Raw genomic sequence first — 26,714 nt, 5'->3', positions numbered from 1 at the left:
TGTTCTAGGGAACAAAGGGTGAGAGCTTCTTGGGTGCCCCTTGGCTACCCATTGCATTTGCATACGGCAGCCATTGCCCCCTGGAGGGGAGCCTGCCTCTCCGGGGCAGGGGACTCTAGCAAGCGGCTGGCAAAGAGGACCTGTTTGCTGGCTACTTTGGAGGTGAGATGGAAAAGCGTGAAAGAAGAGGTTGCATTCCTCTCCCTGGTCCAGAAAAGATCCAGGTCGCGAGTGGGAATTAAAGAGTAAACACAAACAACCTCAAAAAAGAAGCCAAGAAACACGAAGCCAAAAGAAGCAAGCACAACACTGTTATAAAACTGTCTGGTTTTGTAACAATTTCCCCGCTGCCGGCCAATGAGCAGCGTGGGGGTGGAGTCACGTGGTGACGTTTTATATAACGCTTTGCTGAGACAAGACAGTTATTAGGCGGCGCGGGGCAGTCGGCATGGAGCTCCGGGAGGTGAGGCAGAGCCAGGCTCACTGCGATCCCGCGTTCACGGCAGCGCAGCTCGTTTCCGTCCGCCGCTCCTTCCTGCGAGTTTCCTGTTCCTAGACGCCTCTCTACCTACCCACCGGCAACCTCCGCAGGTCCCTCTCTCTAAGGATTCTTTTCAGACTACACAGATGTTGAGCTTGCCCGCCGAGCTCGGCAGCAACAACTTAGAACTGGCGGAGCTGGCGGAGCCGGAAGAGCGGGCGGCATCAGTGGCCCGAGGAGACTCCGTAGCCCACCCAGAGGCATCTCCCGAGGGCTCTGAACCTCCCCCGAAGCAAGAGATGGAGCAAACACCGCAACCGGGGACCTCGACGCCGGCAGAGTACAAAGTCCTGCTCACACAGGCGGACGCCTTGGCATCCGGAGGGCGCCTTCGGGAAGCCCTCGAGGTATACAGGCAGCTTTCGGAGAAGCAGCAGCTAGTGGCCGAGCAGCTGGAGCAGTTTGTGCGCTGCCTGGCTAAGAGCGTCCCGCAAAAGGAGCTCGTGGTGCCGGCTCCCTCGTGCCAGAGCGGCAGCTCGAGCTGCTGCGTGGCGGCCGTGAAAAAGGCAGCGGAGGCTGCAGCCATGGTCCCCGAGGTATGGGATGGCTTTAAGTGCCAAAAGTGTTACGGATTTCTCTCGGATCCCGTGTCCTTGTGGTGCGGCCACACCTTTTGTAAACTGTGCTTGGAGCGTGGGCGGGCCGCGGATCGGCGGTGCGCGCTCTGCGGAGTCAAGCTCTCGGCCGGTGGGAGAGCTCTCGGGTTGCGGTGGGCTGGGCAACAGGCCCCCCTGAAACTGCGAGTCAACGTGGTACTCAGCGGCGTTCTGGGCAAGTTGTTCCCGGGCCCGGCACGAGCGTCGCAACTCCGGCACGAGGGAAACCGGCTGTACAGCGAGCACCAGGTGGAGGCGGCTCTGCTCAAATACAACGAAGCAGTTCGGCTGGGTGAGTCCTCCGCGCCGCCACCGGGCCACGAGGGCTTGGTCACGACACGAGGGGGGGGGGCGGGAGGATGAACCCAGCTGCAAGGTGGGGGATGGACAGGGCAGAGTTGGGCGCGCGCGCGGGCGAGGTGGGGGAAGGGAGGGAATGGCCCGTGGCCCACGAGGAGGAGGAGGAGGGACCTTTCTAGGAGTTTGTCGTTTCTACTTTAGCTTTCTTTGACTGTTACTTGGTCTCTCTGGTGCTATTGCTTTTTTAGTTGTTGTTCATTTCCGTATCTCCTGCTTGCTTTTGTGCTTCTATGCCACCCGGCCCCAGTTTCGTTCCATTCCTCTTTTTGCGCGTTTCTTCTAATCTTTGTCACTATTTTCTGCCTTGCGCGGTGTCACCGTCCCTATTTCTCTATCTTTCCTGGACACTTCGGCGCTCCCTCTTACACCTGCCGCTACCTTCCCTGCCAGGAGAGGAACTTGGCACTGTTTCTCAAACTCCCGCGCGGTCCTCCCGGCTTTTGCCAGCCAGAAGTGGCCCGCCGGCCCCCGAGTCCGCGGCTCCCGTCTCTGGGAGTTGTCCCTTCCGGGGCCGCGGCTCCCCGTGGGGTGGGTCCGGCCTGGAATTAGGTCAGGAGAGCACTGGTTGCATAAGGACCTCGAGCCGCCCGGGCCGGCTGCCCCTCCTCCGCGCGGGCGGGCGGACGGGCAGGCGGGCAGGCGGGGATTGTGTAACGCTGAGGTAACCGAAGTGGGCCACGCTCGCCTCGGAAACCATCCCGCGAGCGTGTGCGGGGGGCAGAAGGGGGGGCTCGCTCCCCGCTGCCCTGTGACTCATTGTCGCCGCTTCCTATCACACGATCCTTGGCTGAAATAGATGCACTTGCCCCACCCCCTCTATGCGCCACAGTCAGACAGCCTGCGCCGTGACATCGAACCCTTTGACCCCTCTAACCCAAGGGCGGCAGGACCAGGCAACTTCTTGGAATTCCCAAGGAAACAAGGGACTGTCTACACAGGGGGCATGCCTCTGTCTATCTTCTTCAAAAGTTTCCAGTAGACGAAGGGTGGGCTCTGTAACTTTTAAGGGCAATGCGGGAAGCCCCACATCTCTCCTGGAGTGGATGGAGCAAGGGAGTTTTCCCGGGGACCTGTTTGCTCCACCAGCCTCCTCCTACTCAGATCTAGGAAGTGGCCTTGGAACCCCAAGCTGATGCCAGCACCTCTGCAGGCAGGCTGGGCGCGGTGTCCAGAGAAGCATGCTGGGGAGGAGGCAGTGGGGCTAAGCAGACAGGGCTGTGGGATCCTAAGGTCCCCCTAGACCATCTCTGATAGGTGGAGGAGGGTTGGGAGGGAGTCTCCACATGTTGAATCCCACTCAAGCTAGCAACAGGTAGTGTTGGCGGGAGCAAAACCAGGGAAGACTGGACCCCATGACTGAGGGACACAGACCTTAATCACAAAACACATCCTGTGTGTGCCTGTACAAAACAGGCTCTGAGCTGCCGATGTGCAGTTCAGAAAAGTGGCAGAGAAGACTGCAAACTCTATGCTAAAGTGAAAAGCAAATAATTGGCACCCAGGTCATCTCTGAGAGTACTCCTGAGGGACGGTCGGGGTAGAGGTAGACGTCAGAGCCCAGAACTTGAGGAAGAAGGCAGCAATGTGAATGGAATAGGCTCTGGCCACTTCTGAATGGAATTCCAAGGGTGGCTCTGTTTCTTTCATCCATTCCCCAAAGGCTGGCCAGGAAAGCCCTTTCTCAGGGTCCTTTTCTATCACCACCACCACTTTCCCGGGAGCATCTTTCCTACACTTTTGTTAATCTCTTCAGAGCAGTCAGGGCAAAAAAAAAAAAAAAATGGCAATAGCACCGTCACCCTGCTAAGAGGAAAAGGGACCTCTCAACTGACGGTATGAAATGTATCCTGGAAATGGCTAGTGTCTTATTATTCAAAATGCTGGGCCCACACTCAGAAAAAGGAACTTCCCTTCACACAGGCCTCAAAAGATTAACCAGCCGTGTGGCTTCTAGCCCTATCACGTCATCTCCTTGGCCTTGTTTTTCCTATCTAAAGAATGGGTGGGTTGAAGACCTGTCCAGGCCTGAGCTCTAGTGATTCGGTGATGGTGAGGGTGAGACCCCTAAAAGCCTTGTCAAGGTGCTTTTTCATTCGGCCATCGGCAGGAGGATGGACCTGGTAAATGCGTATCTGTTTCCTCCAGGAAAGCTTCATATGCCCTGGCCATATGGTGGTTAATGCCACAGGTAATCCCCATCTGGAATACTAACATGGACTTGTCTTGTTAGAGGTCTGGCTGCCTCTCTTCCCTGGCTTCATTCTCATTTGATACTGGCTCCCTCGGAAGCCAGGTTGCTGGACACTAGCAGCCTGCATCGTTCATCTGGCAGAAGAGCACCAGGGTTTTCTTTAGGGAAAAGTTTCTAATGTATCATGGACACTACACCACCTAGCGCCAGCTTGCAGAAGGAGGGCGACATTACTCCTTTGCATGGAGAAGCTAGGGTGTAAAAGTCAGACCGATATTAGGACTGGAAATGACATTTAAGCCTTTGGGTTCAGTGGAAAGAGCTTAGGATCCATCCTCACACAGGACTTATCATATGCTTGTGCTGGGGGCCATTAATGAGGGCTTTTTTTTCTCATTTCGGCAGCTCCAAATGATCCTTTGCTTTATAGCAATCGGTCTCAAATTTATTTCACCTTGGAGTCTCACGAGGATGCACTGCATGATGCAGAAATAGCATGTAAACTTCGGCCAATGGGTTTTAAGGTGAGTGTGGGACAGGAGGGATGGGAAAGGGGCTATCTGCAGCCAGAGATGGGCAAGAAGGCTGGCCCTCTGGGCCAGGAGATATTAGAGCCTGGGCAGTGCAGGGCATCCATTAATAAAGGAAAGTATAAGTCTGCAAGAAATCTTAGTAAGTCTACCTTCAATTGGTGACCTTAAGGATAGGCTTGTCTTCGTTTTTTTTCAAAGTATGGGATCAGTAGCCACACAGCCTGACTTCGTGTCTCAGCTCGCAACTTTTCTTAACTTTATGGTCTTGGGAAAATCACTTAATTTCTGTGTCTAATGTCCTCATTTATAACATGCTTATATTCAAGGCAACTACTAAATGGGGTTGTCGTGGGGATTATACAAGATCATGTAAAGAAGATGCTTGGAACGATGCATGTAACATTGTATAAGTGTTTGCTATCACCGCCACCATCATCATCACTCTTACAATTTTCTAGGGAAAATAAGTAGAGGAATCTGAGAAAAATATTGCTGCCCTGGTCCTTAAGAATGTCTACTGATGGTCCTTAAGAATGTCTACTGATAGCCGTGCGGTGGTGGCGCACGCCTTTAATCCCAGCACTTGGGAGGCAGAGGTAGGCGGATCTCTGTGAGTTCGAGACCAGCCTGGTCTACAAGAGCTAGTTCCAGGACAGGCTCCAAAACCACAGAGAAAAAAAAAAGAATGCCTACTGATAGCCAGGCTTCTTGGGAGCTTAAACAGCTTTCTTTAAAGCGATTGTCAAATCCACACAATAGTTGTGCCATTTTGAATCATTAATACAGTCATTTGATACGTCACCACGTATACCCCCCAAAAATCTCGGTCAAAAAGGAAAGGTGAGAAGAAAGACAAGGTAGACTTCAAGACAGGGATACCTGAATACAAAGTACTACTTTCTGCATCTTTGCCTGGCCTCAGGACCACCCTCTTCCACGTGTCTGTATTTTGTTTAGAAGATTGGAACTGGGTCTATGGCTCAATGCTTGCAAAGTGTGACCATGGGGAAATGGCTGCACTCTCCAACACTCACGTGTTCTTATTTGCTATATGATGCTAGTGCTATCGGCCATGATCGTTTTGCAGGTATGTGTAAGGATCAAAGGTGAGAAGAGCAAACTCTGCAAGCTACAAACTTTACAGGATATTGGTTTAAGAATCTCTGTCTACAGCCTGAGGGTGGGAAAAACAGTGTCTCCAAGACCAGGGCCACTGTGCCTATCTGACGGTCACAGGAGCAGGTATCCTCTGAATGCAGAATGTTTCTCTGACCTTGGATTAGGCACCACCTTCAATAGTCTCCAGATAGCTTCCCAGTGGGTCTAATTAAGCATACTTCTCTGCAGCACTTTACGTGCAAAATCATACTGAACAGGTAAATACCACAAAACCGTTTACATCAGTTTAGTTCAGATATTGCTGCCTAATGAATTTTGTTGTTGAACCTATGAAAACATTGGATCATTGAAAGTTTTACAGACCTAGGAACTTTAGAGAAGGCCTGATGAAGTTGGGTGTGGTGGCATGCACTTATAATCCAATTAGGATCCGGTGTTTGAGGCCAGCCTGGAGTATGACAGCGAGTCTGTAATATTAGAGTGAAGCTCACTGGTCTTTCACGAGAGCGTTTTCGTGGATGGTAATGGATCATTGTGTTCTCTTCCCCAAGGAAGACATTTACAGCTTAATCCAAGTCACCAGTGCCATAAGTTGCCATGGGGACGGGCTATTTAACATGAAAGCCTTGGGGTAAGGGGGGCTTCCCTGCAGCCTTTTCTACTGGAAAACTAAATCCAGATACCACGATGGGAAGAGGCCTGAAAAACATGTTGTAGACATAATGAGAAAAGGGGTTTCTACAGTGAAGAAAGAACTGGTATAAGTACTTGGCAGGGGTTTCGTTTCCCCACAGCTGGGAGGAAGAGGAAAGGGAAAGTTCAGAGAACTCTGTTGTCTTGGGGATTGAAAGGGTCGAATGCTCTGATTTCTGTATTTCCCACTATTTCTGGGTGAAATGCCATAAGGCCAGTAGACAGCCCAATTTCATCCATCCATCCATCCATCCATCCATCCATCCATCCATCCATCCATCCATCCATCCAGGGCTCTGTGTCATTCAGTGCATCTTGCCGGCAGTACAACTGTCAGGATAAGCTGGCCACCCTGAGGAAGTAGGCTGTGTGAGTTGCTACTGGATTGGTTACTAGTCATCCAGAGGTCTCTGCAGGTTCCCAGCACTGAAGCTGCTCTGCAATGACCGGCTAGCCTTTCTCCAAAAGGTCACTTTTGGCAGGAGCAAGAAAGAGGTGTGGCAGCCAAGATTTGGATCCAGAAAGAATTGAGGGCATGGATAGAGGTCCCCACGAGGTTTGTAGCTGTGGCCACTGCTCAAGAATCCTAGCCAGGTCCTGACACCATACAGCCACACGTTAGAAGGCAGAGGGTTGCCTGACAAGGGATATTCATACTAGGCACTAAGAGGAGGCAGCCCCTTTACTCTGGTTTTTTTTTTTCATTCTTGCCCTGCTCAGGATTGCTGCTTAGGTCCTTATACAGAAATTAGTCCGGAGCACTTGGGTTTAAATCCGGAGGCCATTAAACATCCTTATATCTATAAAGTGTGCAGCAACAGAGGAAAAGACAGCTACGTTTCTAGAAACAAAAGCATTGGCTCAGTGACTGGTCTTCTGGAAGGCGGTCTGCCTTTGAGAGGGAAGAGCACTCTGGAAGTTCTCAGGCCACAGTTTCAGGTTGAGATTGCTGCTAGAGAGGCCATGGTCTTTCTCTCAGGTCTCTGTAAAAGTGATGGGCTCACGTGAGCCACCACTGTCTTCCAGACCAGTTCAAAGAGAGGCACGGCATCTCTGGATGAACATCGAAAACTGAGCTATTAGAGTCTGTGGTTAAATGGAGGCTCTGACATGTTTGTGATGCTCAGTTGTGGGGTGAGAGGAAGTAGTAAGCCTAGGAGCTAAGAATCTTGGCTTTGTATATAGTCAGTCTCAGGTTTAAACTTGAACTTTACAGCTTTCTGACTGTTGTACTTTGGTTAAGTTATTTCTCGGGATCCCCCTTTCATTGCCTTTAAAGTGGGATTCATAATAGTTTGCCATTGTTACTGGTACAAAAATCAGTCTTTTTTTTTCTTCCTTTTCTCAATAAAAAAAATTTAATAAAAAAGTTGAATATTTAAATATCTTTTTAGTTTAGCTTTTTTGTTTTAATGAAAGCAATGTTTTAAATAGAAATGATCAATAAAAATGAAAAAAAGACTAAAAAAATTCAAAGTCTTTTAACAACACTCCACCCGATAGGGACTACTCGGTAAGCACTCAGCGATCGCTGTTGATAGTAGCTACATTAAGATGGTTATTAAGATGTGATTGACTGCTAACGTTTTCTTCCAGGCACACCTCAGAAAAGCACAAGCTTTAGCCACCCTAGGCAAGGTGGAGGAAGCACTCAGAGAATTTCTCTACTGTGTATCCCTTGATGGAAAGAACAAGAAAGCCAGAATTGAAGCTCAGAGGGTGAGTTGAATAACCCAGTGTCAGCTGCCTAGTGGACCCCCACCACTTTGCCTTCCTAGGGAGAATGATGGAGATGCGACCATCCTCAGTACCTGTGATCCTGAGTGGGTGGTTCTCTGGGTTTAAGGGTCATGAGAGAGATGCCAACTGATTGCCCAGAAGCACTGCTGCTCTGGTATGTACTATCAAATTGGCAGCTCCTACTGTTTTTGTAGGAGCCCAGTGAAGAATGTTTTGCCTTAGAGTCAGTGGGATAGAAACCACACTGCACCAAGTAAGCTAACCTGGGGGTAAAGGGTCACTGAGGATAGTCTGCTTTTTCGATGAGAGATCAGGAGCCAGGGGGTGGGGACTGCTTGCAGCTGTATGACTTTGCTTTGCCTCAATCACACGTCTCTCCAGTCACACATGGAGGACAGCTCCCGGGAAAGGACACTGATGATCTCCACATTGCTTGCCACATACAGAGCTCAAAACTTCACCTCCTCTGCTAGAAAACTCAACCCAGTGTCTCAGAAATTCAAGTCAGAGTCCATTGTGAAACAATCCGATTAGTCCTTCCAATTCTTGGGCCCAGGAGATTGTGGCCGTAAAACAAATCCGATGAGAAATATCAAGGACTTGGCTGAAGGGCCAAGCATCCTCATTTGATCCTCAAATGACTTTGTCATTTATCCTAATAGATTCTTCTGGTGTCTGGAAGTGAGATGCTGACATTCAGTGGTTGTATTTGGTTTCCTGTCCCCATACACCATTCAACACCAGACCATAAGCCCTCCTATCCATTTATAATGGTTTGACAGGGAAAGGGGGGAAGAAAGTGAGCAAGAGACAGAACTGGTTTCTGAAGACTCTAGAACGGAATATTTTAGCAAAACTGATAAAGTTGGCAGAGGCCAGACTCTGGATTTTCTGACTTTGGCATAGAATTCATTCCCTGTCTAGAAAAAAAAAATGGCCTGGTTTGTGTATGTGGCTAAGGTTTAATTGAAAGGGGCATGGCTCAGGTAGAATTATTTAGCAATCTATGGGCCGTTCCTAAAACTTCAGTGTAGTCTGTTCATAGTAACATGACCTGAGCATGTAAGCCACTTGGTTAGTCCTCTCTGTAGAAGGGTCCATATCATCCCCATAGCCTCGCTGTTATATTTCTCACCATGTTATAGATGAGAGAAATAGGTGCGGACTCTAAGGCTCAGTGACTTTCTTTCATTCATTCCTTGGGTGGCCCAAGAGGTTCTGGTATTTTAAGCTGAACTAACTTCTCTCTTCAGTTTGCTTTCAAGGATGGCCTGTTGTCATTTCGATACCTGCCTGATGAAAGACAAGGCACTGTGGGAAACTCTAGAGACACAAGAAGGCCTAAGTTCCTCGTGGAACTTGTAATATTTTGTTGGTGAATATGACTGCCAGGCAATATAAATAAATGTGTGCTTAAATTAATGGTTATAAAATTCTGAAATTAATGTAAGAATTTGGAGGCAATTTTCTGCTGAGTGTCATGGAGCTATAACAGCCATGTAAATATAGTGAGCGGCTTCAACTGTGCGTTCACTGGATTATTCCAGTTATAGGGCTAAACATTTGCGAATGGTCCAGATGCGCTAGACATCGATAAGCCTCCTTAGAACCCACAGCCCTATGCTTTATTTTAAACTACAGATTCTTAACCCAGTTGGGTCTTTCTCTGGCTGAAATTATATCAGAATGGACCTTCATTCATGTGGAACAATTATTCTCACTGAAAGCTGACCCTAACTTGTGTTTTCCAGAACCATTGAGAAGCTCTGTTCGGAGATCTTAGGTAGTAATGCTAAGAAAGGCACGGTTGTATTATTCCTGCCTTCTTTCTTTTGATTCTGACTCCTGGCCTCCTTTTCCTCACACTACCTTCTGTCTTTTCAATTTTGTACCTGGGGCCTAGATGGCCCCCTTCAGGGAGACTGTCTCCGAAGTGGATAGACCCTTTTGGGTCCCTGAGTAGGGTTTCTGTGAGCCAACATTGATTCCTAGGGATGAGTTAGCTCTGAGAGATTACATTTATGACCCTGGGTATTGTCGGCCTTTCCACCTTTGTCAGCTTATGCCTCGAAAGTAGGGGTTTTAGCAGTGGAGGGAAGCAGAAGCATCTCTCTGAGGAGTTGAGGCACCTGAGTGCTAGAATACATCCTTGGATGTAGAAACACCTTCCTCATTTCCATGAGGGTGATGTGCATTTAGTAGGCATTTATCTCTGGCTGGAGAGAAAGACTTATTTCGTGACAGACTTCCAGTGCTGAGTGAGAGGAAATAGTTTAAGGTTCAGTCCCGTGGTCTGCAGAGAACGTGAAAGGGCGGGTGCGATCAGAGAGATGTGAGTACTGAGGCGAGGCAGCTCTCAAGCTCAACTTTAAAGGCTGAGGAGGGCTTTTGTGCAGAGAAAGCGCTGACGCAGGAAGGAGCGTCACGAAGAAACTGCGAAGGACAGACAAGAGAACAAACCAAACTTTGTGTTTAGTGTTTTTTTCAAGTTCTCTTGATGAAGTAACGCTCCTGATTATGTAGACTGAACTACAGTGTCAGGCAGTCTCTAGTGAGCCTCCAAACATGGCAGGGTCGACTCGGTGAGAAACATTTAGTGCCTTTGAGAAGCCCGTTGACATGCCCTCTCTTTTGCTTTCTCTCTGTCTCTGTCTCTGTCTCTGTCTCTCTCTCTCTCTCTCTCTCTCTCTCTCTCTCTCTCTCTCTCTCTCTCTCACATGCACACGCACATATGCACGGGTAGATAGATAGATACATACATACTTACATACAGTCCCTGAGCCCTGATTGGCACAGGGGAGAACTGAAGCAAGAACGCGAACAACTAACGCTGCAGCTTGCACTCAAATGCGTTCCTTTGTCTCCTAGACCCTTTCCTTCTACTCAACTTCTGCCTCATCGGTATATCCGATTGGAGGCGAACCTGACACTTTATACAGAGATGACCAGGAAGAGGAAGACGCTGAAAGGGTAGAGGAAGTCTGCGCTCTGCTTTCCTAACATTTAATCACTCAGGTCCCCAGCTCGGAAGGGATTTAAAAAATCCAGGTGTGATGATGGGGGACTCGAAACAGACAGACGGAGAAAAACAGCAATAAGAAACCCAGTGTAGATTTGTGGACCTCTCTGCCCACGAACCTGCTGCGGGCTTGACTCTGTATTCTTCAGCTAAGGTGTCCTTGTTTGCTTTGCTATTGCTGTGGTAAACTCCATGATCCAAAGGAGCCTAGGAAAGAGAGCGTTTTCTTTCTTTACACATTCTGGGTTGCAGTCTGTCACTGAGGAAAGTCAGGGCAGGAACTCACGGCAGGAACTCGGAGGTAGGAACTCCTGCAGAAGCCCTGGAGGCATTTGCTTACTGGCTTGTGTCTCAGGGTCACATTCAGCTACCTTTCTCAGACATACTGGGAGCACCTGTCCAGGGGTGGCACTCCCCAGAGTGTGCTTATTTTCCTGCATTAATCATTAAACAAGGAAATACCCACACAAACTTGCCTACAGGCCAATCTGATGTAGGCATTTTCTCAATTTAATCACCCTCTTCCCAGGATGACCTAGTTTTTATTAACTTGCCAAAAACAAACAAACAAAAAAAAAACAACGAAAAATGAAAAACAAAAAACAAAATAACCCCACTAGCCAGTACAGGCATCTCTTCTGACTTAACTCCTATGTTTCCTTTGGTTCAGACAGATTTTCAAGCTCCATTGCAGGTATTTCTGCAAAATGGTGGCACCATAGAGGTGGCTCTTAATCTTGGTTAAGTAACAAAGGCATTTGTCTTGCCTTCTCTGGGTCATATTTCAGACCTTGGGAGACTGGAGCTAGACCCAGGAACCAACATTTTCATAAGTTCCTAGGTGACTTATTTGATAAAAAATACATGTATTTTACTTTTTAATATGTGTATGTGTTTGAATCTGTGTGTGGGTATTTGCACCTGAGTACTGACACCTCTGGGTGTCAGAGGTGTCCGCCATCGCTGGAGCTGGACTTACAGGTGATCGTGAGCCACCTTACATGTGTGTTGGGAATCGGACTTGGATCTTCATACAAAAACAGTATGTGCTCTTAATGACTAAGTGATTTCTTGTATTCCTGTCCCCCGCTCCTAGATGATATTGATGTGTATTGATGCAACAACCTCTCCTTAGTGTGTCTAGGGACACCGCTCCAAGGCTTCCTCAATGGAGTTTTGCCTTGCAAGCTGTGCTCTCTCATCCCCCATCCCTCCCCCTTCACCTTAGTCTAGCACCTGTAGAAACTTGAGTAGTGAAGTCTTCTGTTTTATGTCACAGCTTCTCTTTAGTTTCTTTTCACCATCAGTCCCGGGGGAGTCTCAGGAACATTCTCCCGATATCCTGAAGCTGTTGGCACCTCACCCTAGATTAAAGGAACACGTAGAGTCAATGGCTACTGAAGGCACCAGCCATAATCTACCAAAGTTGTCACAGGTAAAACTCAACTCACCCAGCTCGCTCATGATGCTTCGTTTGGCTCTTTTGGGGCACACAAGAAGTGAGCCCTACCTCTCCTACTTTGGTTCCTGAGTGAAAAAGAAAGACGTAGTGGCTGTGTCCTTTGCTTAAAGCTACAACTGGGAATTTCAGGCATGCTCCAAAAGTTGATTTATTGGTTAATTTATTTGTAGTCTTGGTCAGATCTGGAAATAGAAAGATTTGATAGAAGTATAAAGAGATTGGCCCACTTCCCTTGGAACCCCGTAATTGGGGTGTGCTTATTGGTTTCAGCTTTGGGGCATATTCAAGCTGATGGCCTTTGAGCACCAGTGAGAGCTTTGTGCAAGGGTGACTCCATTTGGGGAGCAAATGGAGGGAATTTCTTGTTCTTGTACTATGCCTTCCACATAAGTAGGCTTCTCATGCACATTTCTAGCAAAGTAGAGGTGCGAGAGTTGACTTGAGAGTGAAGACAAGTATTTGTAGTTCTCTTTGAAAACAAGGGAACCGAATGCCGAGGGATGGGGCATTAGGAGCTGGCCTTTCTAGCACAGGGTAAGTGGGCAGAAGTTGGGGCTCAAAAAAAAAAAAAACAGACTTTAAGCAAGATTTAACACTGAATTGCTGGGCACCTTTGGGGAACAGTTTCCATTTGTGCCTGAAGTTCCTCACTTGTATATAAGCCCTGGATGCTCACGTCTTCCCAGTTTTTGTGTCTGCTCTAGAGAAGGAATAAAACACAAGGCGGCTGGTTTTTCTTGGTAAAGGCAGAACTTGGAATATCTCCTGAAATCAGAGAGTCCCCAGTGGTCATTAGTAGATGACTAAGGCAGCTAACACGAGGACCCAGGGTCTGCAATGGGGAATTCTACTTGCCACTCAGTCTAAAATGAAGGAAACAGAGCTTCTGGCTTTCCAATGTGAGCAGACTGGGGAGCAGCAAGTGTATTTTCAACCAAACATTGTTCTGCAAGGCCTTGGGGTCTTATGTGGACAGTGCTCTGGGCTCATGGAAAGTCAAGACTGTACTGTTGTTTAATTTAGAACTTGAGAACCCCTGGGATGTAGGAAGAGAAAAGCCACGCCCTCTCCTTTCCTCTGCACGTCTTTGTTTCTTCGCGCCTGTGTCCACTAGGATTGCTGGCAAGGGTAGAGGAGAAACACAGAAAGTGAGCCTTTTGCTGTCAAATATTGATTTCGATTGCAGAAGAGAGCTTCTCCGGAGCACTGTGCATAAGCACATCTTTGCAATTACTTCAAGTTCCGCTTCCCAATACCTTCCTAGTGGACCAAATTCTCTAAAAGGCTAGAGACCAGCTATTATGCCAAACTAGTATGTCTCTTTTTCAGACTTTTCACCCAAAATTGAGGAAAAGGAATGAATTGTCCCCTGCTCCTTTGATGAAACTAGCATACAGCCCTGGAGCATGGGCTGCTTTGGAAGGCCTGTACAGAGCTGGCCCCAAAGCCTTTCCTAAAGTCCTTTGAAGAATGGCTATGAATGACGGCAAGGGTGAGAGGAAGTATCTGGTAACAGGATACCCTCACAGAATGCTTTGCTTTCTTCACAGACCACTGGGGAGTGATTTGGATAGGAGGGAAGAGTGGTGCCTTCCCTTACAGTCTCCTTTCTCCCCTGCCCAGGAAGCTTTTCCTCCCATGTGCCTAGGGAAGTCCCCTAACTCTATTTAAGCAAGGCAAGTCTTTGACATAGATTGGGTGTGAGCAGTAAGCCCCATGACTGGCCCTCCATTGAGTTATGTATCCACTGAGAGCTCAGGAGTGAAGAGCAGGATTATGTTGTTTCCTTTTTGTCCCCTAAGGGAACAATATTGGAGGACAATATTGGTCTCTAGTCGATTCTGATATCTGGCTTTTACTCCATCTAGGAAAGTCCAGAGCTTCCACACTGTTCAAGTCAGGAGGAAGCAGCAGCTCAGGGAGAAAGCAGCAGCCTGAAGAACTCAGCTCAAGTAAAGGTGGGGAGTCAAGAGGACAATGGAAAAGATCAGGAAGAAGAGAAGCGCAATACTGCCTCCATCAGGACCGGCAAATGCCGGGAAAAGAAAAGGAACCATTGCCAAGTTGATGAAAACCAAGAAGACCCGGACGTGCCTAATAAAGTCCCCAGACAAGGTACTAATTCCACCCAGGGAGAAAGGAGCTTAATGTAGATGACTGGGCTCACTGACATATGTAGTTTCCCTTGGTTTGTTTTTTTGTTTTTTTGTGGGGGGGATCCTCTGGCTCTGAGTTTGTGACCTAGCTCTGGCACTCACCAGCTGTTAAATCCCAGGGGTTGCTGTGAGGTTTCTCACAGAATGTGAGTGTGCGGGGTAGCCGCCACACAGGAAAGTGCCGGGTGATAATTAGCATCCGTAAACAAGACAATCGGGGTAGGTACCCCATCAAGTAACACCATCCCATGCTTTCCATCATGTCACTTTCTTCCAGGCCGACCATTTCCTGTCCTCATCCCTGGTCTGGGAATGTAGGATGGGAAAGGTGTGGTCATGTCTCACTTAGTTGTGTTCTGAGAAGCAGGCTCCCTATCTTCCCAAGATTAAGTGTGAGCTTTGAAGACCTGGCTCACTCAAGTTGCCACTGCTGCTAGTGAATTTGAATGCTCGCCAGGAGCTCTAGCCTTGGCCTTCTGTCTATGGAGGCTGCTCAAACACCCTCTGGAAGTCCACTTTAGGGAATGCCTGGCAATTGCTCAGGCAGCCACCAAATTAAACTCTGGCGGAAGTTTGAAAACTTCTTTTTTTCACTCAGAAGTACTTGTCTGTAAAACCAAGTTGATGCAGCTCTGACTTGCTGTGTTCTGAATCACAGATCACCCTGCTGATGAGGGGGCCAAACCTGATCTCAGTATTCCACCTTCATCCCTTGATGTGACTGACCTTGAATGCTCACTGTGTATGAGGTATGTGACTTGGGCCATCACTTAACTGTCTGCTAGTTCCTTCTCTTTGGTGGCTGGGCCTTTCTTGAGTGAGATGGAAATCACATTGTCACGAGACCGCTGGTGTCCCCAGCTTACAAATGGTGTTCTTTACATCCTTAAATCATGATTTCAAAAGATCTGGGGAGTGGCAAAGCAACAAAGGTCAAAAATTGATGGGCCCCAAGTGGAGCATGTCTATTTGGTCCTCATTAGATCTGATGTTGTTATGTATGACTGTACAGAAACAGGGCATACGCTCGCCAGCTGGTCATGATCCCATGAACTTATCCCAGCCTGTCTCACATTATTACTTGAGCCTTCGAGGTATTTGAACTTGTGACCCTGAATCTAAACTACTACATTAAGGACTCAAGGGTTAATATCAATGCCATAAGCATTTTCTTTGGAAACCAAAGAGAAGCCTACATTGGTGTGTATTTTATGCTGTCTCAAGAACAGTACATATGATTCTTGGTCAAGCATTTTCCTTCCAACTAGTATGTTATCTATACTTCCTCGGGGCTCTAAAGAGCAGATTATCCATATGCCACACTTCAAGGACAACTAGAAAGATTCTGTGATTGTGGTCTGGTCACCACCTTGAAAATGTAATAGTTTATTTCATTTCATAGCTGTGGTGTAGTGGCTGAGAGAAAGGGCTCTGAAGGCACTGTTGGGACCCTAGCTCTTCCCACCTACAGACTCTGTCCTAGAGCAAGTGACATTTTCTGCCACTCTTTTTTTCTTTAGTAAAGTAGAAAACAGGGCAGTGAACTCCAGAGTTGTGATGACTGATTAAGAAAAACTATTCAGTGCCTAGAGTAGTGTCTGGAATACAGGGAGTACTCAAAAAACTAACAGTTTTTTCTTTTTACCCAGAGGTCTTTTCATGTTAGATCCATAGACCTCCGAGGAAGCTCTTTGTGTATATTCAAATAGATCCATGAATTCACTGACGTAATAAGCAAAAGTGTGTGTGTGTGTGTGTGTGTGTGTGTGTGTGTGTGCATATTTCTAAGAGGATTCTCAAATGAGGTGACTTTCTCCAAAAGTATTAAGAAAGAACTGAGACACTTGAACAAATTCTTGCCTGTCCTTTGCGAGCTTACTCCTCTCCTATTGGTCATGTGAGTTTATATTCTGAATGACTTTTCTTAATCATCTGATTAAGAATTAACTATTAACTAAGACACAGACTTTTCTTAGAGAAAATATACTTGGGTCTAGGGGAGCAGCTCAGTGGGAGAGGACTTGGCTACCATTCATGAGGTTCTGGATTTAATAATCAGTAGCACAACAATAATAGTAAAATAATAATACACAAAAAACCTGTCGTAGCAAGATTTGTTCGTAAGCATAAACAGGTCTTAGCCAGTCATCAAACTAAGCTGCAAACACACTGTCAGGAGTCCGCTTAGATGGTGTAGACAAGAGTGTGATGAACGGTAGAAGCGGATCCTTTACACCGCTTCATCCAGCCCCTCACAGCAGAGCGGCAAGTGCATCATGCTAAACCAAGGTAGGAGACAGCAAAAACCTGCTTTCAAGCCGAGAAGGGGCTCGGTACCCACTGAATCAGTGGCTCTAAAGCCCATGATAGGCACTGTGAAGTAGATTTAATTTAGCCTCCTCAGAATGAGCAGGTCTTTGTTCTGCTTAACCCTCCTTAACACTCCTGCCAAAACCCGGGCGACCCACAATCAAACATACAGACTCATCCTGTTTGTGTTTTCCCTGTGGAATAAAAATCCTGAGGTTGAAATTCTTTTGTTTGTCTTCCTTTTCTTTTCCTCTTTCATCTTCTTTGTCCCTAACCACAAGGGACTTTGTAGAAGAGTTAGGAATTTGGTTCAAGAAATAAACACACGGAGGATAAGCACCCCGTCTAGTTCACACCCCCTAAGCTTAAAAGCCACTGTGTCCCTCTTTCTGACCCCTTGTTCCGTCTTTTCCAGAGTAGCTAGCTGTTATGTAGGCTACTAAATTATAGCTAGACTCTCGCTGGCTTATGGTGTAAGGCTAGCCTAGAGGACTTTTTGATTAGAAGCTCTTAACACTTCAGCGGTTGGGAAAAAAACATGCAGCTGCCCTTCCAACAGGCTCGGTCTGGAAGTTCCACATCAGATGCCGATGGAATTTCTTTAGTGTGGATGCCCTCTCCTATGTTTTTCTAGGCTTCAAAAGTTCCTTTTCCCACTTGTAGCCATTGGTATTTTTGTCACGATTGTTGGTGGGTTTTGTTTTGGCCCTGGTGTGTCTTTGGAGGAGAGGCTTTGTATTTGGCTACTTTTCTTGTTGCTCTGACTAAATATTTGACCAGAGCAATTTCAGGGAGGAAGTGTTTATTCTGGCTTGCCTTTGGCGGGTTGGTTCTCTCATGGTGAGGCAGGCCTAACAGCAGGTGGGCTAAGTGTGGCTGTAAGATCAGGAGCCCTGCCTCTGGCTCACATTGAGTTCCCAATACACAGGAAACAGGCCCTGAGGAATGTCATTGCTTAGCTCACTGGCTCCTTTTCAGTCAAGATCCCAGCCCAGGCCATGCATGGCACTTCCCACAGTTCAGATGGGTCTTTCCACCTCAGACTAACCTAGACAATCTCTCACAAGTGTCCTGGAGGGTTCTCTCTTTGTGAATCTAGATCCATCAGGTTGGCAATGGGTATTAACCATCACGGGTCTAAAATCACAGATAGTTTCAAGCTGCTTGGGTGTGAATTAGACATTTGTACTACCTGTCCAAGATTCTAGACTGAAATCTAAGCCCTGGTGGAGAAAAGGGAGACAAAGCATGAATTTCTACATTTTGATTCGAGAGAGGAAATAGATTGGGTTGTAAGTTTCACAGGGAAAGGATGGAAAGTGTAACTGGAAGCCAGGGGTAGCAGCCAGCACACACTGTAATCCCAGCACTTGGGATGTCGATGTAGGAAGGTGAAGAGTTCAAGGTGATTTTTTGGCTACATAGTGAGTTCAAGGCCATTCTGGGCTACAGGAGGCCCTATTTTTCTAAAAAGTGGAAGAGTAATTGGAGAGTACATAAATGAAACCCTTTTTCTGTCTTCAAGTCAACACTGCTGAATTGGAAGGACTCCATTAAGGGAAGTCTGCCCCAATGACCCCCACATCTCAGAATCCTGCCCTGCAATCATTAGGGGCATGAAATTTCCCTTGAGGTTTATCTGGCATGCATCGCTGTAGCCACTGGGGCTCATCTCTGGGCTTCTGTAAAACAATACCTTTGCGATAATTCTGTATTTTGAGATATGAAATGAGACTGTTTGCTATCTGAACTAGTTCTCTGGTGGCATAGTGACACTGGCGATGAGCAAAAGGATCAGTTTTATATATAATCTTGTTATAGCTCCCTAAGTCACTGGGTATTAAGGTAGTTTACTTTCCTTTCCTTCTCTCTTTCCCTCCCGCTTCTTTTTCTCTCTTTGCTGTAACCTGACAGCAAAAGAACACAGTGCAAGGCTGTCACTGGTGGGGAAAGATAGCTCTTTCCAGATAAGCCAGACATTTTATCTGGACTGACATCTAAGGGAAGGCATTTTTTTTCTTACTATTGTTTACCACATCGCTCTGATAATGTGAAATGCTTTCTTGTGAGACAAGCCAGCCCTGCTCTGATTTAAAGCTGTCTCCCTGAAGTGTTTTCAAAACCCTTATCTTAAGTGAAAAAAGGGCAGACAGACGTCCCAGTATATACCTCTCTCTCTTCGTAGGTAAGACGCTTTGTGTGTCTCTCTCTGCAGAGCAGAGGGAGGAGGGAAAGTGACAGAAAGGGAAGGAGCAAAGTGTTTGTGGAAGTGCACTTGTGCGGCCAGATGTCGGCTGAATGGCTGGAATGCAATTGCATATAAGGACGCATGTAGTCCTAGCTGTCTTGTAGACCGAAAGAGGAAGATTAGTTGTGGAGTCAGATTTGATTATACATCCCAAGCTTTCTGTCTACCAGCTAACGCTGTAATCTTGGGCATGTTATCTCGTCTGCTTGCATTTTAATTTCCTCAGCAGTAAAATAGTTTATCATAATTGCCACTTATTAATACATAAAGTTAATTTTAATGAAAAATAGTGTTGCACACAACCATAAATACAGCAGGATAAATGTATTTATGGTCTTAAAAGAGCAGTAGTCTCAATCATCAAGCTCTCAAGAAAAAATAGTTTTGTATATTAGCAGTAGATAGAATTTATCAATCATCCTCATATGTATAATCAATAATATCTAAAAGTATTCAGATATCATGAGTCTGGAGGTATATGCCTATAATACCAATACTCAGAAGTTTGAAGCAGGTGAATTAGGAGTTACAGCCAGCCTGAGCTACAGAGTGAGAACCCACCCCTGAGAAACAGCAAGGGTGAGGAATCTAGGGGAGGTAGCACATATTATTTCTAATCCCAGCGAGCAAGAAACTGAGGCAAGAGGCTTGCCAGTGCTCTTAGGCTAATGGTGCTATAGAACAAGACCTTATCTTAAAAAAATCAAAAAACAAAGAATGGGTAGTGGTGGTGTGTGCCTTTAATCCCAGCACTGGGGAGGCAGAGGCAGGCAGACCTCTGTGAGTTCAAGGCCAGCCTGGTCTACAAAGTGAGTTCAGAACAGCCAGGGCTACGTAGATAAATCCTGTCTCAAAAATTAAAAAATGCAAACAAACAAAGAAACAAAAAAAACCCAAACAAACAAAGATTTGGAGATGTGGTTTAGTGATAGAACACTCCCCTTACTTGTATAAGGCCTTGGGTTTTATTTACACACACACACACACACACACACACACACACTAAAACAGTCAAATTCACAGAATTTGAGTATTCAAGAAATAATTATTCTATTTTGGCAGTTGTGGTGGTTTGATCAACTCGATGGTTCTTGAATCAGCCCTGAAATCATACTTCAGAAAGCCATGTTGTATTGCAAAATATATATGCTCTGAAGAAAAGATTGTAAAGACTCATGTAACCACTTGGTGCAAGAAGAGTAAGACCTCAGCAGGACCGCAGAAACTGTCCATATGCCTTTTCTCAAAGGACCATACTTAACAACTCCTATGGTGGTTTCAGGCATTTGTATGGTCCACAGTCGGTGGTCCTGTTTGGAGAGGCTTACTTCGGGTAGCCTTGCTGGAGGAGATGCATCCCTGGCAGCAGGCATTGAGTTTTCCAACCTACCATCCCCAGATCACCCTCTATGTTACTTGTTGGAGGTCTGAGGGATGAGCTATCCGGTTCCAGCTTCCAGCTCCAGCCACTTTGTCACCTGCTGTCCTGGCAGGACCCTAACCTCCTGGAACCATAAGCCTCATAGAAACTGTCTCTTCTATAAAGGTTGCCTTGGTCAGGGCATTCTCTCGCAGCAATATAAAAGTAACTACTGTAACCTCCATGCTACACTCTTGAATTCTAGTTTGTTCCTTCTTATAAGTTCACCATGTGTATTTGCAGCTGTAAATGGTATACTCTGATTTGGCCTAAATTGTAAAACTTAGATTGGATTTTAGTATATTTCTTTAGTCTGATTGCTTCTTTTAAAGTCCGTATCAACATGTAAGTGGTTTGTTCATTTTCATTAGCACACGGTGTCTCATTGTGTGAGTGTACCACAGTCTCCTCGTTCTATTCTAGATGGGTACTTAGCTGGGCTGGCTCTAGTTTAGAAATATCACGGATGGCCACTGTTTTTGTGTGTGCCAGTGTTTGCCTGGTTTTCTACTAGGTTATTGGTTTTTCCTACTGCTTTGGGTGTGTTTTTCTTACAAGTTCTAGGTATATTTTAGATACAGGCTTTTTCTTACCTGGGCATGGCAAGCACTCTCCCCTTGCCCTTTTAATTATGTTTTTAGATGAACTTAAAAATTCTTAATCTTAGTGCAGTTGAAATTAGTGATCTTCTCACTTATAGTTAGTGTTTCTTTGAGTTTTCTCTACTTCCATCTCTGTTTCATCAAGATGTTCTCCGATTTTACGTTCTGGAAGTTGTTTTTCTTTTCAGATTTATTTTTTTCACATCACCTGGAATTGATTTTTGTGTGTGGTATAAAAGATGGCCCACTTTCATGTCTCTGTCCAGATAGCCGCTCTAGCCTTTATACAGATTGTTTGTGCTTTCAAACCCTCCCGTGGCCCTGTTTGAAAATGTCACATTTGTCATAAGTCAAGAATCCATGCCTGGTTCTATTCCTGAGCTTTCTATTCTGTTCCATGGATCTATTTTTCCTTGTGCTGGTACATACTGTTTTAACCATCGTAGCTTTATAATAAGTTCTGATGCTTGATAAAGCAAGTCCTCCCACATCCTTGTTCTTCAGATGTGTCTTGGCTCTCAGCCTTTTGCATTTCCTTATTGCATTTAAAAAGCTGCTTGCCAAGTTTTTCCTCAAACAAATCAACCAATAAAATAACTCACTGGGATGTACTGAGGTGCAGCAAATGTTTACAGTTCTTTTCTAATTGACTTTTTGAGACTATCATATCTGAATCCTGTATTTACATTATTTTCAGCTCTCCCTTTCCCCCTCCAACTCCTCCTGTGTCTCCTTCCTCCTTCTCAAATCATTGACCTCTTCTATTGACCTCTAATTAAATATGTGTGATACCATATACCACGAGGCTCACAACCTCTTGCTCTAAACTGAACACTTGTGGGAAGTCAAAAGAAGCTGGCCAAGATTTGTCTCATCTTGCTCAATGTAAAAGCCACTTGCTCCTCCTCCTCCTCCTCCTCCTCCTCCTCCTCCTCCTCCTCCTCCTCTTTCTTATTTATTTATTTATTTATTTATTTATTTATTTATTTATGAGACAGGGTTTCTCTGTGTAACAGCTCTAGCTGTCCTGGAACTTGTTCTATAGACCAGGCTGGCCTCGAACTCACAGAGATCCGCCTTCCTCTGCCTTCTGAGTGCTGGGATTAAACGTATGTACCACCATCGTCCGGCTGAGCCCCACTTAATAGTCACCACCAGCTGTCCCCTAACTCTTGGTCCTGCTTCAGATGAACCTCTCTTTACACAAAGTAAATCTATGCATCTCTGAATGTGTAGAATACTTTTTATTAAGGGTCCTCAGTTTCCCTAGATTGATTTAAAAACATCCTCCTGCCAGGTATTGGTGGTGCATGCCTTTAATCCCAGCACTCGGGAAACAGAGGCAGGCAGATCTCTGTGAGTTCGAGGCCAACCTGGTCTATAACAGTTAGTTCCAGGACAGGCTCCAAAGCTACAGAGAAACCCTGTCTCAAAAAACAAAACAAAACAAAAAATCCTCCCTTCTGAAAGCAATAAGATCTATTAGGAATATGGTACATATAAACATACTTTTATTTGTAAGAATGTAAGTAGATATATGCACATATTTTACATGTCTATTGATAGGAGTAAATGCGTTAGCATATTACTTACTACTGCTAGGAAAATTGTCTATCCACACAAGAGGCAGGCTCATGTTTGTTACAGTTGTAAGAGCCTTCAGGCACCAAATGTCACTTAAATGAAGGAAAGATTAAAGGTTAGCAAACAAATTGAGTTTTTCCCCGTAGTAATATGATATACATGGTCTATGTGTGTGTATGCGTGTGGCTATCTCTCCGTGCATATCTGTGTGCTTACAGTATACTCAGGTAAACAGGTTGGCCAAATAATGGAATCTGTTCAGACATTCTGAGCACTAATCTGAATTTTTCTTAGACCAGACAGGAAAAGGCGAGAACTAATGTTACAAAATGATTTGGTTATGCCCTAAATATGAAGCTTTGCATCTTTCTACATATAGTTCAGGAATGAGAAGGAAAATGCTGGTGATAAGACACACAGAATGCCCTCCCTCAGGTTTGGATAAAGAGTTCTGTGAACACTTAACTATGAATGCCCCTATCTTTTATTTTGAAATCTCATTAAAATTTCTTCTATTTCATTTGCTAAATTTCAGATTATTCTATGAGCCAGTCACAACACCTTGTGGACATACCTTTTGCATGAAGTGTCTTGAGAGATGCCTAGATCATAACGCGAAGTGTCCACTGTGCAAAGATTCTCTTTTCCAGGTAAACCGCTCTTTCTTCCTCGGTTGTGTTAACTTATTTTGTACTAACTCAGTGCTCAACTGGGTCCTAAGCCACTGTACTGTGCTTGGCCAAAATACCTCCCCCCATCTCCCCCCCCCCCGCTTACCATCTGTTTATTTCTGCTGTCTCCTAAACATCCTTCCTCTCTCCACAAAGTCCTTCAGGAAAATGAGGTAACATCTAGCTTTTCAATAACTCTCAGTAATGAAGTTCATTTGTGTTAGAAGCAAAAACATGAACTAGACGAGAAACACAAATCTTGGTTCTGGTCCCTTTGTGGCACTGCATAAACAATAATCTTGAGTGAATTTTACTTCCACTATCCTTGAACTAGATAGCTCTGACTTCGGCATACAGTGATGTTTAGGTCAGCTGCTGTAGGCCCCAGCCACCATCTGCTCAGAGAACCATCTCAGATGTCAATGTGGTCTTTCGACAACTCCTCGGGAGCCACCGCTCTTATCAGCAGATACTTGTCAAGCTTTGAGGACTTGAGAGGCATCAAAATTAATGATGCAAGCGTATATCTTCATGTGGGCCTTATGGGCTTTCCTATAGCAAAAGAAAGAGATGTATGTTGCTTTCCTTCCTTCAGAGACTCGAGGATCTCAGCTTACAAACAGTATTACTGTTGCTTTCCCCTTATCATCCCCGAAAAGAGGCGGCAGGAGCTGGGTTATCTCTAGAGAATGGCAATGCAGGCTGGTAGTTCCAGGATTTGGGAAGCTGTGACAGTGGCATTGTGAGTTCAATGTCTACCTGAGTCACCCAGGATAGACCTTGTCTCATGAAGAAAAGTGATTATTTATAGGTTCTTTTTTTACAAATATTTATTTATTTGTTATATATATAATATTCTGTCTGTGTGTAATGTCTGCAGGCCAGAAAAGGGCACCAGATCTCAGTTCAAATGGTTGCGAGCCACCATGTGGTTGCTGGGAATTGAACTCAGGACCTTTGGAAGAGCAGGCAATGCTCTTTACCACTGAGCCATCTCTCCCAGCCCCCCTATTTATAGGTTCTTATAGGCCCACAGAAGTGCATGCTGAGCCTCTCTTATCTCTGACATTGACAAAAAGGAGCTAGAGCGAAGCCATCGTCCAGGGTACCCTTGAGAAGGAGAATGGGAAACCGCTAACGGAATAGCATCACTTAGATAAAGACGTGGGATTCACAACCTGATTGTAGATAAGATTCTCATGGTTCTTCTATTTAAATGAGATATCCATGCTGTGTTAGTTAACACCACAATGTTCACACCAACAGAAGGAGAAACATCTACCATATGCTCAGCCTCTAGAGAAAAGCGCTGTTACCATTTTAGGGTGTCCGCTTCCTGGAGTTTTGTTTTAGCATCAGCAGAGGGATCACTTTCCCACGTAGACTGCCTACCTCTTGAGGCACTGCTTTCCCCTAAAACCTGGGACTGGACATTGTAGATTTTTTCCTGTTGCCATGTAATGGCCGTACTTGATAAGGCATCCAGAAGGCAGAAGCCGTGGGATCTCAGACTCAGAGGCTAGAAGATATTCTCATCTAGCTCTGTATTCATCCAGGGTCATACTTCCACGACTTAATAGAGTGATACATATTCCAAACATGTTAGTTGTTGAGTAGAGACTGCTGGGGAAGAAACAAAATTAATTGTCTGAAGCCAGCAATTCGGTACTTAGGAGCTCCCTCTGCTGAGTCCCACCGCAATCAATTCTCTGCAGATATTAATTTTTTTATTTATTATTATTTGAGAATTTCACGAGTGCTGTATTTACTTCCTTTTTCCCTCTCTCCTTCCATCCAATCCTGCCTATGCCCCCCCACTTCCTCTCAATTTTGTGACCTCATATTCTTTAACTAGTGTTTCATATATGTGTGCATATAAATATATAACTACAACTTTCCGAGTCCAGTTAGTGTTGCTCATATGCATGTGCTCTTGGGGCTGATCACTGATATTAAATGACCAATTAACGGCTTTCTCCCTGGGGAAGATGGTTCCTTCCCCTCCCTGCAGCCTTTAGTTGCCTGGAGCTCCTCATCTAGGAGTAGCTTCATGGGATTTCCTCATTACACAAATAATAGGTTTTCTGGGGATGTCATTTGCTCAAGCCTTGTTTAGAGAATTGTATTATTGTTCAGATTTTATGGGTACAACTTTCCAGGCATATAGAGAAGGAAGCACACATCCTGGTCCTCTGGCTCTTAGCGCCTTTCTGTCCCCTCTTCTGTGATGTCCTGAGCCTTACATGTAGGGATTGTGTGGTAGTTGTTCAACTGGGGATGAGCAGCCCACAGTGGATTGTTATCTACATTTTGACCAGTTGTGACTTTCTGTACTAGTCTTTGTCTGCTACAAAAAGAAGCTTCTTCGGTGATGGGTGAGAGCTGCACTTCCCTGAAGGATAAGTATTTAGAATACAATTACAAATAGATTGTATTGCTTTAGGAAAGTGGAAATAATAAGTTCTCCTCTAAGGTTTTACTGTTTTATTAGAAGATATTTTACCATTCAACGTTTGGGCCATATGATTAATACATACTGCACTTAGATCTCTGGGTATGCATATGGTAGGGACATTCTAACCTAAGTCTGATTCTGAGTTTCAGTGATACCTAAGATGGTGATATAAACTGACAATGAGACAACCACCTGTATTTGGCCACTAGTTTTTGTGTGGTTTCTATTTTAACTAAAGTTAAGACATGGAGACGTGGCAATATCTAGGAGGCAGGCATTCGATTGGCGTGGAGGTGGGCAGGGCAACAAAGGGTACATGAACACAGCTGTCTGATTCTCTGGACCCTTTGTGTTTCAGCACTTCCAAGATAGAGTTCGTAAACAAAAATACAGTGAAAAGGAAGTATGGTCCACCCTCTTTAGTTCAGACATGAACCTCTCAAATCCAAAGCTTTATGGCATCTGTGAGATTTTTCAAAAGCTTAATGCAACATTTTTTTTGTTAAAACATTTTTAATTATAAATGTTCAATTGAATTTTTTTTAGGAAAATCAAAACTCTAACATCCAAAAGATACATATATTGTGGCTGGATTAGCTTCCAAATTATGGGTCCAAATTACAACACATGCATGATTTGACTACTGTCTGGGCTCCATCAGACTACATCTGGCTACACATGATTGTCTGTGATTTTTTTTTCCGTGTGGACTGTATAATATCTCATTACTTTGATCCATTTCTAGGGCTTTCAATCAAGAAAGTACAGCAAGAACATAATAATGGAAGAGCTAATAGCTAAATTCCTGCCAGAAGAACTCAGGGAGCGAAAGCGCCTTCATGAAGAGGAAATGGAAGAACTTTCTAAGTATGTTCATGCATGTTTCTGGCTTCCGTTTCATGTGTGTCCGCTCACAAAAACTGACACATTTCCTAGCAACTTCTGGTTCAATGATGCCATGTCGTTACTAGCTTGATATGGCCATGGGGAGAATATTTGCATCATGGAAGTCAA

The 26,714-nt window shown here is 45.3% G+C and overlaps 1 protein-coding gene across 1 annotated transcript in view; it reads left to right on the top strand.

The window, feature by feature from the left end:
* Nucleotides 1–437: 437 nt before the first annotated feature.
* Nucleotides 438–26,714, top strand: part of Lonrf3 (LON peptidase N-terminal domain and ring finger 3) — a 39,543-nt gene continuing 13,266 nt past the window's right edge. Inside the window, exons 1-8 of the mRNA XM_013354384.2 lie at nucleotides 438–1,429; nucleotides 4,094–4,212; nucleotides 7,630–7,752; nucleotides 12,072–12,227; nucleotides 14,123–14,369; nucleotides 15,069–15,159; nucleotides 23,110–23,224; nucleotides 26,446–26,567. Coding sequence (XP_013209838.1) covers nucleotides 628–1,429; nucleotides 4,094–4,212; nucleotides 7,630–7,752; nucleotides 12,072–12,227; nucleotides 14,123–14,369; nucleotides 15,069–15,159; nucleotides 23,110–23,224; nucleotides 26,446–26,567 — 1,775 coding nt within the window. The 5' untranslated portion in view covers nucleotides 438–627. The remainder of the gene's footprint in view (nucleotides 1,430–4,093; nucleotides 4,213–7,629; nucleotides 7,753–12,071; nucleotides 12,228–14,122; nucleotides 14,370–15,068; nucleotides 15,160–23,109; nucleotides 23,225–26,445; nucleotides 26,568–26,714) is intronic.

This window comes from Microtus ochrogaster, unplaced genomic scaffold (genome assembly GCF_000317375.1).
Source record: "Microtus ochrogaster isolate Prairie Vole_2 unplaced genomic scaffold, MicOch1.0 UNK42, whole genome shotgun sequence".
Classification (NCBI taxonomy): Eukaryota; Metazoa; Chordata; class Mammalia; order Rodentia; family Cricetidae; genus Microtus; species Microtus ochrogaster.
This window is presented reverse-complemented; position numbering and strand designations above follow the sequence as displayed.